Source organism: Podarcis bocagei, assembly GCF_964188305.1.
Source record: "Podarcis bocagei genome assembly, chromosome: 1".
Lineage (NCBI taxonomy): Eukaryota > Metazoa > Chordata > Lepidosauria > Squamata > Lacertidae > Podarcis > Podarcis bocagei.
This window is the reverse complement of record NC_138125.1, coordinates 3,406,511-3,425,107: the sequence shown is the minus strand read 5'-3', so window position 1 is coordinate 3,425,107 and position 18,597 is coordinate 3,406,511. Positions and strand designations below refer to the sequence as shown.

General features: G+C 49.7%; 2 protein-coding genes and 1 long non-coding RNA gene across 5 annotated transcripts; 1 reads left to right on the top strand and 2 right to left on the bottom strand.

Moving 5' to 3' along the window:
* Positions 1-74: 74 nt before the first annotated feature.
* MGAT2 (alpha-1,6-mannosyl-glycoprotein 2-beta-N-acetylglucosaminyltransferase) lies at positions 75-1,772 on the bottom strand. The gene has a single exon (XM_081196322.1). It carries the CDS (start codon positions 1,755-1,757, stop codon positions 366-368), a length of 1,392 nt encoding a protein of 463 aa, XP_081052448.1. The 5' UTR covers positions 1,758-1,772; the 3' UTR covers positions 75-365.
* A 4,544-nt stretch (positions 1,773-6,316) lies between these two features.
* LOC308588229 lies at positions 6,317-7,988 on the top strand. Its single transcript, XR_014008603.1, has 2 exons — positions 6,317-7,661; positions 7,704-7,988. It is a non-coding gene; the product is annotated as an uncharacterized lncRNA (long non-coding RNA).
* Positions 7,155-16,796, bottom strand: LRR1 (leucine rich repeat protein 1). Of its 3 annotated transcripts, none has more exons than XM_081196429.1 (4): positions 16,605-16,796; positions 13,041-13,139; positions 8,925-9,652; positions 7,155-8,422 (listed from the first exon to the last, which is right to left on the bottom strand). In XM_081196429.1, exons 1-4 carry the CDS (start codon positions 16,779-16,781, stop codon positions 8,170-8,172), a joined length of 1,257 nt encoding a protein of 418 aa, XP_081052555.1. In that variant the 5' UTR covers positions 16,782-16,796; the 3' UTR covers positions 7,155-8,169. The 3 variants fall into 3 exon arrangements, with proteins under 3 accessions (XP_081052555.1, XP_081052556.1, XP_081052557.1); XM_081196430.1 differs by having other exon boundaries at positions 16,644-16,796; XM_081196431.1 differs by lacking the exon at positions 13,041-13,139.
* Positions 16,797-18,597: the final 1,801 nt, after the last annotated feature.

Genomic DNA, 18,597 nt, shown 5'->3' with positions numbered 1-18,597 from the left:
GGGGGCCCTGGTCATCTTAGGCACTCGCCCAACCCTTTGACACCCAAACTGCAAAAGAAAAACAGAGTTCAGGGTTGTTTGAAAGTGTCACAAACACTTTATAAAAAGGCCTAGGTAAAAACTGTCAATTATTTTTCCAGTAAACAAGTAGCATTTATGTTTATTTTTAACATTCCCCTACAGGACCTTTCTGCCTCAGAAATACTTCTTTTTTCTCTCTCTCTCTCTGTAATAACCACTGTCCCTATTAAAGCAGAAACCAATCAATACATTTTCGCCGCCCCCCCTGTTTCAGGCTCATGCCTGTAATAGATCCCACAGGCCCGACGGGGAAAGGCCATGGCTCCATCCAGGCCCGGCTGGGCTCACTGCAACCTGCGGTAACTTTTGCAGAGCTCGTGGTCCCGAATGTCTCCCCAACCGCCGTTCTTGACGTGGGGGCTCAGCGGGGCCAGCGAGTACCTCTTGCCCACCACCATGGTCTCGGGGAACAGGTGCTGCCGGTTGGCGTCCAGCAAGGCGTCGACTTTGGCACTCTGGGCGGCGGGCTGGCACTGCCTCTTGTGGTGCATGCCGCAGTCGCCCGTGTGGAAGACCCTGGGGATCTCGGGCACCAGCACCTTCCAGAAGCGCGGCAGGCAGCTGACGGTCAGGTGCTGCAGGGTCCAGTCCCAGTTGTAGTCGTCGTAGGTGCAGAAGGCCTCGGCGCAGCCCATCAGCTGCTCGTAGGTGTCCCGCCCAAAGGCCATGCCCATGTTGTGCTCGGTGGACTTCCAGGTCTTCAGCTCCAGCTTGTCGGCCCGTCCGGAGAAGGGTCCCCGGACCGGCGCGTAGGTGCCCAGCGACAGCACCTGGCACTCGGGGCAGTCCCTCTGGCGCGCGGCCCACATGCGCTGCAGCACGTGGTAGAAGTCGGGTGCCAGGTAGTGGTCCTCCTCCAGGAAAAGCACCAGCCCCGGGTGGCGTCGCAGGGCGCGCACCCTCTCCCAGACGAAGTGCAACTTCCACCACCAGTGGTGCTTGGTTTGCGCAAAGGCAGCCTCGCGGTAGTGGCCGAAGGCGTCCGGGTATTGCGCGTTGAGGCAGCCCAGGCGCAGCGCGGCCGCCTGGCCCACGTCCCGGGCACAGTCCCGCGGATCGGTGCCCGGGAACTCGCCCGGGTAGAGCTGCAGGCTGAAGGGGAAGAAGACCTGCAGCACGGCGCAAAAGTCCACCGACGCGGCCAGCGCGTTCAGCTCGGCCGACCACACGTCGTGGCTCAGCACCAGCAGCACCCGGTCGGCGCCCGGAGCGCGGCGCAAAGACGCCAGCAGCAGCCGGAGGTGCTCGGCGCGCTCGTGCACCTGCACCACCACCGCCACCGGCACCGCGTCCGCCCCGTCGCCGCCGCCGCCCTCCGCCCGCCAGCGCTCCTCGTTGCGCACGGGCTGGTCGAAGTTGAGCCGGTAAACCAGCGATCGGTAGTGCAGCGTCCGGTTGGCCGACGCCGCCGCTTCTTCCCCGGGGAGCCACGCCGGAGACGACGCGTTGGGCAGCCGCTGGCCGGACCGGGCGGGGAGGATGCTGCTGCTGCTGCTGCCGGCCGGTACCCCGGGCTGGTCTCCCGGCGGCGGCGGTGGAGGCGGCGGCGCCCGATCGTCCGCCTCCCGCTTCCCTCCGGCTTCTCCGGCGCCTCCCCAAAGCGCCAGGGCGCAGGCGGCGGCGGCCAGGGCCAGCAGCAGCGCCAGCACTTTGCGCTTGTAGATGCGGAGCCTCATGGCGGCGGCGATCACCGAGGAGCCGGGCCCGGCGCGGCCCTCCCTCCGGGGCGCATCAGCCGAGCGGCCGGGCGGCCAACGGTGCCCTCCGCCGCGCGCGCGGCATCTTCCGTGGGCTCGATCTCCCTGCCTGCCTGCCTTCTTTCTCTCCGGAGGCGGCCAAGGGGCGGGCGGCCAGTCCCCGCGCCCAGGCCGGATGGGGCGTGGGCGGGCGGGCGGAGGAGGAAGAAGGAGGGAGCCGGCCAGCCAGCCAGCCGCCCCGCCCCGGACGCGCCACCAGCCGCCACGCTCCGCTCCGCCGGGGCTGCAGCAGCGGCGACGAGCGCGCCGCCTCCGGATCCTCCTCCTCCTCCTCCTGCCGCCGCTCTCCGCCCTCCACGTGCGGCTTCCGCATCCGGAGCCCCTGGCCGGCCGGGGAGAGGGGAGAGCCGGCGCCGGGGGTGGAGGGCGGCCGGGGCCCCGGCCGAGCGGGAACGGGGAAGTCTCCCACATTTCTCCCCCGAAAAGAGGGACGAAGCATTCGATCACAATAGTTTTATTTGTCACCTGCCCATCTCAATGCGTCGCCCCAGCCACTCTAAGCGGCTTCCAACAAATATGAAACATTTAAAATGCTTTTCCCCTACAGGGCTGCCTTCAGGTGTTTTCTGTTTCCTTGCCTGGGGGGTCGCATAACTCCCTACCCTCTAACATTTCTCCAATGAAAATGTTGTTTAGTCGTGTCCGACTCTTTGTGACCCCATGGACTAAGGACCCCATTAGGTCCAGTCGTGGCCGACTCTGGGGTTGCGGCGCTCATCTCGCTTTACTGGCCGAGGGAGTCGGCGTACAGCTTCCGGGTCATGTGGCCAGCAGGACTAAGCCGCTTCTGGCGAACCAGAGCAGCGCACAGAAACGCCGTTTACCCTCCCGCCGGAGCGGTACCTATTTATCTACTTGCACTTTTTGACGTGCTTTCGAACTGCTAGGCTGGCAGGAGCAGGGACCGAGCAACAGGAGCTCACCCCGTCATTGCGGGGATTCGAACCGCCGACCTTCTGATCGGCAAGTCCTAGGCTCTGTGGTTTAACCCACAGCACCACCCGCGTCCCCAATAAAAATAGGGACATCCTATTCAATAATGATGATGGGCTGCCCATGTAACTGGGTTGCCCCAGCCACTCTGAGCAGCTTCCAATATATATGTATATATATAAACATTAAACATTAAAAAGCTTCCCTCTACAGGGCTTCCTTCAGATGTCTTCTGAAGGTTATGAAGTCGCTTATCTCCTTGGCTCCAGGGTTGCATAACTCCTTACCCTCCAACATTTCTCTGATGAAAATAGCTGTGGGCACTCGCTTCTGTGGCACCAGAAATTGTACCTGCACAGATGTTGAAAATCGCACACACGGTATCCAGCCCACGGAGGGATCTCTGCTGGAGTGAATCGGCCCAGGCAAAGGTAAACCTTGCTGACCCCTGTCCTAAGGAAAAGCAGGACATTCTCGGATCAAATCGGAAACCGGGACAGCTTCTGTAAATCCGGGTATTGTCCCTGGAATACAGGAGCACATCATAGAAGGTCTCAATATTAGACAATTGCCCCTCCTCCTCTGCATTTTTAACCAAGTGTAAGCCCCGCCTCCCCCTTTAACTCAGTGGGGGATGCGGTATCATAGAGCATGTGCAGAGTCTTCAGCCGTGCAAAGAAGGGCAAAAAGAAGGCAGCGTCTCCTCTACCTAGAACTTTTCCTTAACAGCTGGTTGTTAGGAAGAACTGGTACTTGCTTATTTCCTCCTCCCTCTCAACCAGATTTCCTTTTGTGTTGTGCCTTTTTAGGATTGCACACAAGAGGATGCGGGTTGCTGTGATTTGGTTGATCTGCCAAGTCGCAGCATAAACGTTATTTAAATAGAAGAGGAGTTGCTGACACCAGGCTCTGAGATGGGTGCAGCAAGCGTCTTCATTTTAATCCCTCCCTGCTTGGGAATGGTGTGGCCTTGCTTTCCAAGACATCCGCCTGCTGCAGCTGTTGCATGAAGGGCCAGTTGGAACTCAGAAGCAAATGCAAATTACTTGGCAGTTTAAAAACAATCACGTCCAAAAGAAGCGTCTGGCTGGAACTACAAGACTGAAACTACAAGACTGAGTGTCTCCACCTCCATCGTTCTGCCCGGACACTGAGGTCCAGCACCGAGGGCCTTTTGGTGGTTCCCTCACTGCGAGAAGCCAAGTTACAGGGAACCAGACAGAGGTCCTTCTCGGTGGTGGCACCTGCCCTGTGGAACGCCCTCCTACCAGATGTCAAAGAGAACAACAACTACCAGACTTTTAGAAGACATCTAAAGCAGCCCTGTTTAGGGAAGCTTTTAATGTTTGATGTATCACAGTATTTTAATATTCTTTTGGAAGCCGCCCAGAGTGGCTGGGGAAACCCAGCCAGATGGGCGGGGTATAAATAATAAATTATTATTATTATGAAAAAGAAAATGTTTGTGTGTTGCATAGAAGGAACTGGGGAAGGTTGGAGAGTTCAGAAGAGGAATTTTCTGAAACCTTGGTAGCGGCTTTTAATTCTGGAAGAGACCAGCTATACATTACAGCCCCACTATTCCTTTTGACACTTCATTCTGACAAAAAAAAAAAAAGGATCTGTGGAACTCTGAACTTCATGTACAGTATTCTTCTCCCCTCTGCAAACCCAGATATGTCCTTGGTAGTACAGTGGTACCTCAGATTACATACGCTTCAGGTTACAGACTCCGCTAACCCAGAAATAGTACCTCAGGTTAAGAACTTTGCTTCAGGATAAGAACAGAAATCGTGCTTCGTTGGTGTGGCAGCAGTGGGAGGCCCCATTAGCTAAAGTGGTACCTCAGGTTAAGAACAGTTTCAGGTTAAGAATGGACCTCCGGAACGAATTAAGTACTTAACCCGAGGTACCACTGGCCTTGACCATAGAACACCTCTCCTGAAATTCCTGGGTCATTCCATATCAAGTGATCCAACTTCTTTACTTCATGTCATCCAATTTCCTTAACATTTTGTACATTTGTGGAATGATCAAAACTAAGTTCAAATCTAAAATTTTAATTTTTTATCTCTTTCCGTTTGTGAGTTATGAGGGTTTGATATTTCAAAAAATTGACCATTTTGGCCTTTAAACCTTTAAAGCTCAGCCCAGGATTGAGATTTGTCAAAACCAAAAACACCAATCTCTTCAGAACTTCATGGGCTTTAATGTATATGTCACATGATGGGTATACTTTAAATTTGTTACAAAATCTAATACGATTAAAATTTCCCCAAGAAATTTTTGCTTCCTGCAAATTTCACCGTGGGATCTCACTGGGATCACATTGATTTTTATTTTTTGTACATACATGTCTGCCTTATTGGGTTCCATTTAGGATAAACGGGTCTCTCTGGAGTAAAATAAAACAGAATAAAAAAGACTACAACCTATAATATCAGTTACCTCAGGCATTTCTTTAGAACGTTATTCAATTAAAAGATATATGAAAAGCTAGTCAGGCTTTTTAAAAAATGTGTTCCATAGCAGAATGACAGCTTGCTGTTGCATGATACAATAAACACTTTGAAATAATTCTTTAGTACTTAACGAGAATTCTTTCAAGGCGTTAATTCTGTTGGCCGAAGTCTTGTTTACAGTGGTGCCTCGCAAGACGAAATTAATCCGTTCCGCGAGTCTCTTCATCTTGCGGTTTTTTCGTCTTGCGAAGCACGGCTATTAGCGGCTTAGCGGCTGTCAGGGGTACAGGGACGGAGGCACAGGGAAGGCAGGAAATGGAGAGCGATGGAGAGGAATCCCAGGACAGCGAGGAAGAGGATAGCAATGACGCAGGGGATTCCATGAGTCTCTCCAGCGAATCAGAGGATTCCCAGAAGGGGGCGCCCGTGGTCAGGGCAAGGGGAGCCCCAGGGGGAGAGTGTCAGGAGCGGGGGGCCAGCAGGGGACCCCAAAGCGGCAGCTGGGAACCAGGGCCAGTTTCCCCTCCAGAGCGCAGCGAAGGGGGGGGGGAGGTTCCAGTGTGCCAGGGGAAACAGTTCCGGCAGCAGAGAAAGAGGAGGGGTCAGAGCAAGCCATCATCCCGGAAGGGGAGGAGGGCAGTGAAGGGAGTAGCATAACTGTCAAAAGGAAAGTTAGAGGTTGGGCGCACGCGCCAAGTTCAAATGTGCAGGCGTGCGGAAGTACAGGGAGCCCGGAGGAGCAGCCAGGTCCCAAAGCCCGCAGGAGGGGGGAAGAGCAGTCTGGGGATTCAGCGTCAGGGGAATCCAGGAGGAGCGGAACCCCAGCGGGCAGAAAGACCCTGCGGAAAAGGAAGGAGAGAAAGAGGTGGAGCAGCGTAAGCCTCTTAAACTGGTGCAGGGGAGGGACTGATTCAGAGGGGACTTCAACGGTCTAAGGCTTACAGACGTGGGGGCTGCACGCCTCGGAGATGGAACCAACTATGAACTGCAATAAACATCCTTGTATATAAGAACTTGGCGTTGGTCTTTTGTGAGCTGAGACCTGAGGCAGCCCTGACAGCGGCTTTAAGAAAAAGGAAACAAACTCGCAAGAACTTGCAAGACGTTTCGTCTTGTGAAGCAAGCCCATAGGGAAATTCGTCTTGCGGAACGACTCAAAAAACGGAAAACTCTTTCGTCTTGCGCGTTTTTCGTCTTGCGAGGCATTCGTCTTGCGAGGTACCACTGTATTTTAGAGTTGAACTTAGTTTTGATCATTCAAGAAGTGTACAAAATATTAAGAAAATTGGATGACATGAGGTAAAAAAGTTGGGTCACTATATGGAATGACCCTCTTACACTGGGTCCCAGTATGTTACCAAGCACAATTCAAAGTGTTGGTGCTAAACGGCCTCGGGCCAGTATACCTGAAGGAGCGTGTCCACCCCCATCGGCCAGTTTGGACACTGAGGTCCAGCGCCGAGGGCCTTCTGGGAGTTCCCTCACTGGCGCCCGCCCTGTGGAACACCCTCCCAGCAGATGTTGAGAAGATAAAGAACTACTGGTACTCAACTTTTAGAAGACATCTGAAGGCAGCCCTGTACTGAGAAGTTTTTAATGTTTCATGCTTTATTATGTTTTATATATTCTGTAAGCCACACAGGGTGGCTGGGGAAACCCAGCCAGATGGGCAGGGTATAAATAAAATCATCATCATCATCTCCATGGGGCTGGAAAGCAGTACAGCAGCCCCAGAGTTAAAGAGGCCATTCAGTTCTAATGGGCCAAAGGTTTCTATCTGTGCTGTCACTGTATTTTGTGAATTTAGACCCTTCACCATCCTAAAGAGCAGAGACCAGGGAACAGAAATATGCTGGTGCGATCTATGTTGTTTCTAAAGCCCAGCTCCATTTAAGAGTAATGCAAGACTCATTTCACACCATTTCAGACTCTTAAGCATTTATTTATTCTTTTTAAGAAATAAAAGAGGCTTTCAGAAGTTAACTGATGCAAAACTTGCTTCATATGATGCACTCCATAATAATTCTTGCATTTACAGGCAAAATCCAGACTAGCAGGGGCCCAATCCTTTCCCATTCTTGCATCACATACCCCTGTCCTTTCAAACTACAATTTCTGCACGTGGGCACCATTCCCAAAACACTCTGTGCCTGCATCTGGTACTCAGAAAAACCAGTTCCTGCATACAAATTTTAATATATGATGAACTGGCCACCACAATATTTTGTTTTGAAGCACGTTATTTTTGCATCGCTTCTTCAATAGCAACACAACAGGTTGTGTGATCGTGACAAACTTCCTTTTGACAATGGCATGAACGTTAAAAAATCAGCATAAACTCTGTGTTAACTAGTAATACTGTCCTGTTCAGAGCGAACACCATTTCAGGGAACAGATTTTGGGAGACTGATGAAATAACCTGGAGCTTGTCTGAACAAGTCCCATGCCATCCAGAGAGGCTCCACTGCAGCCAAACTTCTAGACACACTTTGAACATGTTCTGCTTTAAATAACAAACAGCTAACTATTTTTGTAGGTAGAACAGTGTCCTTATAATGCACAGGAGAAGGAAATCAGGTTCTTGCTTGGGGGCACGACAAGAAGAGTCCTCCTGCTCAATCATAGCGATGAACAGGAAGGTGAAGGAATATGATATTCACATCTTGAACATAACCTGCCACTCTCAGGCAGGGAGCTTCCCTGATCTATGCAGGCAAGAGAGTTTCATTAAGAACCTGCAGCTTTTGCTAAACTGCATTCTGTTTAGAATGCAAGCCTGCCTCCCTTTCTCCTTCTGGATGATGAAAAAAGGAAAGGCCTGGGAGACAACTGATCTCTTGGCTCTGCTTCCTAGTGTCCCAGCACTGCTTTCGATATCAGACAGCGTCTGCTGCTGAGTGAGGCTTCTCAGACCACACGTGGTTTTCGGTTTCAGGTCATCGGATGCTTTGCAGATGTCTGTCCAGGAACTGAGAGTAGCAAGTCAGAGAGCAGAAGTAGCGGAGGAGGGGGGCCTCTGTGCTCCCCATGTTGTCCACAAGGACAACCGTGTGCGCCACACTGTGGAGATTCATGGTCACGGTCGTCTGAATGAAGCTGCTTAGGCAGGCTCGCCCACAGTGACAGCTCTTGGACATGTCCAGATCGTGACAGAGGTGAGAAGGAAGGACGTGGCAGCTGTACGGGAGCCTGTGAAAAGAGAACAAGGCCTGGATGTGAATACAGTTCGTGCTGAGCAGTTTCATAGAGCCTGGAAGCCTGTCTTGGAAAGAAGCCTGCAAGCATTGTAAATTAACATATTGAATGTATGCACCCCAAACACACTTCTGAGCCAAATACCCTGACTTGCAGAGACTTCCAAGGCTTCCACGCCAGCCAGGCCTCTTTCCCAACCCTACCTGGAACCGTCAGGGATTGACTCCGGGATCTTCTGCGAGTCACTAAATACTGTATTCGTATAGGAAGCCCCACAAATGCACATCAGCACATCATCCTAAGGCCTTTCTGAAATTCTTCCATGAGCTTTACCTACTTTTCCTTCACATTACAATTGTTTCTTACACTCAACAATAATCTTAATACTTTAGGGAAAGTCCTAAAGCGTTGGTATGATTATTGACTGTAAGAAACAATAGGAAGGAAAGGGATGCACCGCTTCTGGCATTCAGAGCCCCCCCCCCAACCCCTTTACCTGTAATTGATCGTTGCTCTAGCTGAATGTTCCCACAAAGACAGTGGTATTTTTAGCTGTATGTCGGGAGCAAGGGGATTGGGCTGCTCAAAAGGATTGCCAAATAAATCCAGGCTCTCGAGGGAGAGTTTTCCAAAGCTGTTGGGTAAAAAGGGGAGCTTGTTCCGAGCCACGGACAAGAAGCGGAGCTGGCTCAGTTGACCGATCTTGAACGGCAGCCTGATCAGATCGTTGTCATCCAACTTCAAGTGAATGAGCTCCCGCAACTGGCAGAACTGGGCTGGAAGCGCTTTGATTTTGTTCTGGCTGAGATCCAGAGACTGGAGCGACTTTCGGAGGGTGGAATTACAGAGGGCCGCGCCAAAGGACTCCAGGAGGTTGCCCTGTAGGCTGAGCTCCTGGAGGGACACGAGATCCCCAATTGTGACTGGCAGCTTCTTGATAAGGTTGTGGCTCAAGTCCAGTTTCCGGAGACTCTTCAGGCCAAGTATGTGCGTATCAATGCGGGGTAATTTGCAGTAAGATGCCTGGAGTTGCTCCAGAGTGTATGGGAAGCTCTGGGTGAAAGGGTAATCCTTCCTGGATGTTATGGTCATCTTTGTCTTTGGCTTCTCAACTTCAGAAGCTTTCGGTGGGGCCAAGGTGGACAGCGGTAAGCTTTCCTCGCTGGTGCCTCGGTCAGCCAGCTTCATTGCAGCGAGGAAAGTCTTCAGGTGGCCGACATTTGCCTGCAGCCAAATAGGACACCAAGATAATAAGCATTTGCAGATTCAACGCTTTTGTCAATGCGCTGGCACTTTCTGAACCATGACACCAACACGTGGGAAAGGATCAGGTGGCAGCCTTTGGAAAGCGAATGGGGAAGAAAGCACAATGCATTTTTGTCTGGCGTTGTCTCTGCCACAATTAACAAACCACATTGTCAACAGGGGCATCGAGGGAGGCTGGGGAAATACTGCTCTAATATTAAGCGGGGCCTGTAAGAACAGGACTAACTATTGAGACAGCAGAAAAAAGCTTCAGCATTGTCACACTGTACAACTTTCATGAATAATCTGGTCCTACAAACCGAAACCTGCATTGTTCTGAAGCACAAAGCTTAAACTTAAAAATCATTCTCAAAACAACGAGAAAATCTCTTATCTACCTCATTTCTAAAATGATGCAAATATAAAACTTGCCAGCCAGAATCAACATTGATGAAAGGTATTTTAAGTTGCAAGATATCTCTCCCAATCTGTTCACTAACTTAAGAAATGAAATATATATGGGGACCATAAGCCCCAATGGCCCTTCTAGTCCAGAATCCTGTTCTCACAGTGGCTAACTAGATGCCTGGGGGAAACCCGCAAGCAGGACCCGAGAGGAACAGCACTCTCCCCACTCCTGGTCCCCAGCAACTGGCGGTTATGTATTTAATATAGATAGAGAGATATACATATAGCTATATATATATATATATATATATATATATATATATATATATGCAGGTTTTGGTGTCTTCGGGTGTCTTCCCGTGTAAGAGTTGGGGTGTCTAGGCGACGTTTCGACGAGGTCTCACTCGTCATCTTCAGGCTGGTGCTTTCGGCTTCTTGTTACTGGAACAGAGCAGGATCTCAGTGTTTGAGTTCCTATAAATACTGTTGAGGGGGTGTGGTGTATAGCCTCCAACGTTCTGGGCAGAGAGGAAGTTCCCAGGTTAGTGTGTCTTTTCTTCTTTTGTTCATTAATTACTTGAGGGATATCTTGAGTGATTTCTTGAGTGATATTCTGAGTACCATTTAGGAGGGTCATTAGGTGTGGATTAGTTGCTAAAGCTTTCGTGTCTTGACCTCTTGAGCTTGTGAAGAGTTTTTTCTGAGAAGATGGCTGTACTGCACTTAGTTGTGCTCTGGCTTGGCTTCGTGTATAGGGGCGAGCTGTGGTTTTGTGCCCTGTGCCAGCCAGATCTGTGTAGGGATTGCAGGGGGGTGCAGCATCCGGAGGTGCCACTATGGTTTGGCTACTGGATGGTGTCTGTAATTTATCTGTGGAGAGGGTCTGGGTTTGGGTCTGGTGTGGTTGATTGGAGATGGCGTTCTGTGTGCCTCTGGTTCTGGTGTCGGTTTTTGTGGGGAGGGCTATTTTCCAGATGTCTGGCAGGCGGGACGTATCGTCACGCTTGTTCATGTTGTGAGGGTGTTTCTCTATCTCGATGGCTTCCATGATTATTCTCTTGTGGTGGTGTTCCATGTTAAAGAGCAATTTGGAATCTGAAAAATTAATTTCGTGTCCTGTTTCTTTCATGTGTTGGTAAAGAGAGGAAGTTTTTTCTTCTTTTTTGACGGCATTCTTGTGTTCTGCGATACGTGCATTTATTCGTCTGTTTGTTTGTCCAATGTACGTGGCTGGGCAGACTTTGCAGGGTATTTCATAGACCCCTTGGTTTTCTAACTGGATTTTATCTTTGGGGTTTCTGAGGATATTGGCTATTTTTTGGTTGGTGCAAAAGGCTGTTTTGATATTGTGTTTATGGAGGATTTTGCTAATTTTATCTGTAGTGCCCTTGATATAAGGAAGGAGGGCCATGCCATTGTTTTCTTCTGTGTCTTGGTTTTTGGGGGGTGTTTCTTTTTGGATTAGCTTCGTAACCCTGTTTTGCTGGTATCCGTTGGCGATTAACAAAGTCTGCCCAGCCACGTACATTGGACAAACAAACAGACGAATAAATGCACGTATCGCAGAACACAAGAATGCCGTCAAAAAAGAAGAAAAAACTTCCTCTCTTTACCAACACATGAAAGAAACAGGACACGAAATTAATTTTTCAGATTCCAAATTGCTCTTTAACATGGAACACCACCACAAGAGAATAATCATGGAAGCCATCGAGATAGAGAAACACCCTCACAACATGAACAAGCGTGACGATACGTCCCGCCTGCCAGACATCTGGAAAATAGCCTTCCCCACAAAAACCGACACCAGAACCAGAGGCACACAGAACGCCATCTCCAATCAACCACACCAGACCCAAACCCAGACCCTCTCCACAGATAAATTACAGACACCATCCAGTAGCCAAACCATAGTGGCACCTCCGGATGCTGCACCCCCCTGCAATCCCTACACAGATCTGGCTGGCACAGGGCACAAAACCACAGCTCGCCCCTATACACGAAGCCAAGCCAGAGCACAACTAAGTGCAGTACAGCCATCTTCTCAGAAAAAACTCTTCACAAGCTCAAGAGGTCAAGACACGAAAGCTTTAGCAACTAATCCACACCTAATGACCCTCCTAAATGGTACTCAGAATATCACTCAAGAAATCACTCAAGATATCCCTCAAGTAATTAATGAACAAAAGAAGAAAAGACACACTAACCTGGGAACTTCCTCTCTGCCCAGAACGTTGGAGGCTATACACCACACCCCCTCAACAGTATTTATAGGAACTCAAACACTGAGATCCTGCTCTGTTCCAGTAACAAGAAGCCGAAAGCACCAGCCTGAAGATGACGAGTGAGACCTCGTCGAAACGTCGCCTAGACACCCCAACTCTTACACGGGAAGACACCCGAAGACACCAAAACCTGCATTCCTGTACCCGTGAAAATCTACGAAAGCATATATATATATATATATATATATATATATATATATATATATATATATATATATAAAATGATATCTACATAACTTAAACAAGTAGAATCATAGAACTGTAGCCTTGGAAGGGACCTCAAGGGTCCTCTAATCCAAGCCCCTGCAATGCCAGAATCTCAACTAGATCATACATGACAGATGGCCATCCAACCTCTGCTTAAAAATCAATGAAGCACATACATTACGATGCATTTTTATTTCTTCACTGTGAGACGGCCAAGATGTCACAAAGCTCCCAACTGCTATTTCTTAACCTTGGAAGATCAAAGGAGAAGCTAACGAGCTTCCTGCTGCATCCAAACTCCTGTGAATCAACCCCAAATTTAATCATTTCAGCAGAGTCAGGTTAGAGGTTGGGGAGGGTGCATGTCTTCCTGTCATCCAAGGAGGGCTACCTAGACACCATCCTAATTTGGCAAGTGAGAACACGTAGTTAGAAGACCATCTGCTGCCCCTGACCTAACGCCATACCTTGCTGAGACAGATGTCCACGGCTGGCTCCTTCAGCCGTACGGTGGCTTTTCCTTCCTCCACGAACTTAGTAAAGAGCTGTTCTATGTTCTCTCTCAGCTGTTTTCAAAAGGAAAAGAGCACAATAGAGCCATGAGCCTGTAAGTAAACATTCCCTGCTGAGAACCCAAAAACAAGCTTCATGTTCAAATTGCCAACCAGATATTCCGGCTTTAAAAATGTGGGAAGGGATTCACAATCTGTTCATTTTATAAAGCCCCTTGTGACTGGACAGTGTCCGAAAGCTGAGCCTGATTCAGCAAAACTCTTCTTAAAATACTGGTGGCACAGCTTCCCACTCCTCTGGAGCAAATGGCACCTTAACCCTCCACTGTTCCCTATTCACCACTGCAACATCCCAGATCTGCCCCATGGCTTTTCAAACCAGGACCAAGGTGATAAGGACTGAAAGCACAAGTTCAGAGCAGGAAGACGGAGGCCGCCGAATAATCATATACAAAGCTAATATTTGACAAAAGCAGCTTTGGAAGGGCTTCTGCTTTCCAAACAACATATTATCTCTAATTTTTAAAGCATTTTACACAGTGGCCAAGTAATTGCCAATTCATTAGTGGAATTAGTATCCGATTTCAGTGTCCTAATCTAGTTCTTCAGCTCCAGGAAGTACTTCACCTTGAGTATCTGGGTACTTCAAGCCTGATAAATTTTTGCTGCCCCTTTACTTGGGCACGTCCTCCAGCTTTGCTAACGTGGCTGTTGCCATGTCGCTCTTTGCTTCTGTTCTCTGCCTCTTAAGGGACCCGCATGTTCTGATCAGAGCTACATATAAATCCAAGTAACTATTAAAGAGTACATTTTCCAATGCTCCAGCAGCCCTCACTGCAGCTTTCTCCCTCAGGTGCCAACCGGGTGACCCTTAGAAATAGCTGTCAATGTTTCCCCTTTTTAAAGGGAAATTCCCTTATTCCGAATAGGATTCCTTGCAAGAAAAGGGAAAAATTGACAGCTATGCCCTTAGAATACCGGTATACCTGAAGGAGTGTCATCACCCCCATCGCGCAGCCTGGACACTGAGATCCAGCGCCGAGGGCCTTCTCGGTGGTGGCGCCCGCCCTGTGGAACACCCTCCCTTCAGATGTGAAGGAAATAAGCAGCTATCCTATCTTTAAAAGACATTTGAAGGCAGCCCTGTTTAGGGAAGTTTTTAATATTTAACGCTGTATTGTTTTTAACATTTGATTGGGAGCCGCCCAGAGTGGCTGGGGAAACTCAGCCAGATGGGCGGGGTATAAATAATAATATATTATTATTATTATTATTATTATTATTATTATTATTATTATTATTATTATTGAAGCTTACAGGCAGGGCATGATGGGAGTTGGCCTCTATTATTCCCTAGGTCCTGCTTGCAGGCTTCCCATAGGCACCTGCTTGGCCGCGGTGAGGCCAAAATAAATGAACGGCACCCTCGTCTTGGTCCTCATTACCTGCAGAGGAGGGGCTGCTGGCAGTTCTGGGCAAGAGTCTCATAAGAGCTTAAGACGAGCTTCCTGGATCATCAGTCCAGTGGCCCATCTAGCCCAGAATCCTCCTCTCACAATCAGAGGAAGCTAAGCCCCAAGCACAATAGCAGTCTTCCCCCTTGCAGTTTCCAGCAAGTGGTACAGTGGTGCCTCGCAAGACGAACGCCTCGCAAGACAAAAAACTCGCTAGACGAAAGGGTTTTCCGTTTTCGATTTGCCTCGCAAGACGAATTTCCCTATGGAAAACGTCTCGCGGCTTTGTTTCCTTTGTCTAAAAACACAGACATGTTTTGTTTATAAAGTTAATTTATTTTCCCTTCAGTTTTTGAACTGCTCTTTACAGTTATGTGTGACTTTAAAGAGCAGTTAATAAACTGTTGTTGTACCAAATTTGGCTTTGTTTGGACTTTTTTTGACCATAGGAACGCATTAATTGATTTTCAGTGCATTCCTATGGGATTTCGTGCTTCGCAAGACGAAAAATTCGCTAGACGGCAAAACTTGCGGAACGAATTAATTTCGTCTTGCGGGGCCACCACTGTATTCGGAAGCATGCTCTCTCCACCTGTGGAGGCCAGAGCGCAGTCATCGTGACTAGTATCCATGAATACCCTCTCCTCTATGCCTTGGCCCAATCCTCCAAGCTTCTATTAGGACAGCAAAAGCTCAAGGACTGCCTCCCCCCACGGGCACGGACCCAGACCCTGCAATCATGATCTGAAGGCCCTTCTTCGTGCGCCTCCTTCATGAGAGGTCCAGAGGGCAGCGACACAAGAACAGGATTATTCTGTGCTGGCTCCTTGCTTGAGGAATGCTCTGCCCAGGGGCGCTCACCTGCCCCCTTTTTACACCTCTTTAGGCACCAGGCAAAAACATTCCTCTTCTCCCAGGCCTTTCTAATAATAATGAATAAACAATATTTTTAAATTTATACCCCACCCTTCCCGTTTCAGAAAACCGGGCTCAGGGTGGCTAACAAGAAATGTAAAGCAACTGTAGAAGCAGCATAAAATACAGTATAAAAACATGAATAACAACAAAATTCAAAGTTCAAGAATCAATCTGGGGGAAATCCATCTAATAAGAATTAGATAGATACCCGGGCTAGGTGGCTGAATTAGTCCTACTTGGGCCAGCGAAGAGGCCAGGGGATAAATAGCTAAGCCGCTTATCCCCAGCCACTCTGGGCGGCTTCCAATCAAGAAGAAGAAGAAGAAGAAGAGTTTGGATTTGATATCCCGCCTTTCACTCCCCTTCAGGAGTCTCAAAGCGGCTAACAATCTCCTTTCCCTTCCTCCCCCACAACAAACACTCTGTGAGGTGAGTGGGGCTGAGAGACTTCAAAGGAGTGTGACTGGCCCAAGGTCACCCAGCAGCTGCATGTGGAGGAGCGGAGACGCGAACCCGGTTACCCAGATTACGTGACTACCGCTCTTAACCACTACACCACACTGGCAATCAAGTGTTAAAAACAATACAACATTAAATATTAAAAACTTCCCTAAACAGGGCTGCCTTCAGATGTCTTTTAAAGATAAGATAGTGCTTATTTCCTTCACATCTGTTGGGAGGGCGTTCCACAGGGCGGGTGCCACCACCGAGAAGGCCCTCTGCCTGGTTCCCTGTAACTTGGCTTCTCGCAGCGAGGGAACCACCAGAAGGCCCTCAGTGCTGGACCTCAGTACAGTGGTACCTCGGGTTAAGTGCTTAATTCGTTCTGGAGGTCCGTCCTTAACCTGAAACTGTTCTTAACCTGAGGTACCACTTTAGCTAATGGGGCCTCCTGCCAAAGCACGATTTCTGTTCTCATCCTGAAGCAAAGTTCTTAACCCGAGGTACTATTGCTGGGTAACCTGAAGCGTATGTAACCCGAGGTACCACTGTAGGACTAATAATATTTAAAATACTTTTATAAGAAACGGGATAAGGCGACCCTCCCGCGGGGCTTCCCAGGAGCGAGGAGCCACCACCGAGGAGGCCCCGAGGGGAGAGAGAGAGAGAGAGAGATCAGGGCCGGGTCGCGGCCTGCCTGCCTGACCTGGTACTTGGCCCCCGGGCGGTGTCGGGCGGTGCTGACCAGGAGCCAGACTCCCCCTCCTCCTCCTCCGGGCGGCTTCCCGAGGGCCAGCACAGCCCTGGCGGCGCGGCCCGGCCCTCGCAGCCCCGCCGAGGGGAGCAGGCGGCTCGCCACCGACACCTCGCACGGCAGACGCATCTCCGCCCGCCCGCCGCCAAAAAACCGCCAAGGCCACCGAGCGCCTTTCCCGCCTCCTGCGCGCGCATCGCGACGCCGGGAAAGGAATCAAACCGCCACACAGCCAAAGCGGGCCTTCCTCACCCGGTCGCTTCCATACTTACGTAACGGCGCGTCCCGGCTGACTACAGCGCTGCCTGCCTGATGAATCCCCGTCTCCCAATCTCTACGCGGCAGCCGCCCCCTGACCCGTTTCTTTTCCCTAGAGTTGTTGCGCGAACTTCGCTTCTCTCTTCTCGCCGCCCCCCCCCCGCCCTCAGAAATCCAAGTGCAGCAGGCGGATTAGGTAGACGCCACATCTTCCTTCAAGGACCCCCAGTGCGAACCCGCCCGTGGGATCAGCGACGTCTGATTCCATAGAGATGGAGAAAGGGTAGAAAGCAACTCTATGGTCTTCTGCCGTCTCTGCTACAGCATCTTCCGGGCAGGCTATAAAAGCCAGTTATCGCCCTCTAGCCGCAGATGATGGTATAGCGTCCAACTCTTAACTTCATCAATCTAATTCTGTTTGGATACGTAAATCTGAAAGGCACATAGGCGCTGCCAGGGGGGGGGGGGTCAGGAGGCAGCTTCCCCCTCCCTCAATTCAAGTAAATAAATAAAAATACTTAACTAACTGACCGAACAGATAGCTTGGTTCTGCTCCCCCCAGCTTGTGGGTTGGACACAATGAGGAGGTTTTCTGGACCAGTTGCGCCATTGGGCTGATCCAAACACAGGACTCTTCTTATAATTTACTAACAGGTGGGAGGCAGAATAATAATTTATAATAATAATTTATTATTTCTACCCCACTTCCAACAAAAGATTAAAAATACATTGAAACATCAGTCATTAAAAACTTCCCTAAACAGAGCTGCCTTCAGGTGTCTTCTAAACGTCAGTTAATTGTTTATTTCTTTGACATCTGGTGGGAGGGTGTTCCACAGGGCGGGCGCCACCACCGAGAAGGCCCTGCCTGGTTCCCTGTAACCTCACTTCTTGCAGGGAGGGAACCGCCAGAAGGCCCTCGGCGCTGGACCACAGGCAGAAATATGGGGGAGGAGACGCTCCTTAAGGAATACTGGGCACTTCACTTCCTCTTTGGGAGCGCGACTGCCCTGGGTAGTGTGGTTAAAGAGAGCCACTGTAGTGTAGCATAGTGGTTAGAGCATTGGACAAAGACCTGGGAGACCAGTGTTCAAATCCCTACTCAGTCATGAAACTCACTGGGTGACCTTGGGCCAGTGACCCAGGGGTCCATAAACTTTTTCAGCAGGGGGTCAATCTACTGTCCCTTAGACCTTGTGGGGGGGGGACTATATTTTTTGGGGGGAAATGAACGAATTCCTATGCCCCAGAAATAACCCAGAGATGCATTTTAAATAGAAGGACACATTATACTTATGTAAAAACACGCTAATTCCCGGACAGCCCGTGGGCCGGATTGAGAAGGCGATTGGGCCAGATCCGGCCCCTGGGCCTTAGTTTGCCTACCCATGGGCTGGTCACTTGCCCTCAGACCAACCTACCTCACAGGGTTGTTGTGAGGGTAATGTGGGGAGGCGGAGAACGAGGTACGCCAGCTTGAGCTCCTTGGATGAACAGTGGGATAGAAATGGGACGAAGGAAGTCAAGTGGAAGAAAAGAAGAACTGAAATATGTTCATTGTCCATTATTTGTTTCGTATTGGTTTTTTGTATTTTCTTTTGAAGTGTTCTTTTCTTTTCCTTTTATTAGTGTTATGTGTGTGTTGCAAAATAAAATAAATTAAAATCAGAAAAGAAAGAAATGGGGG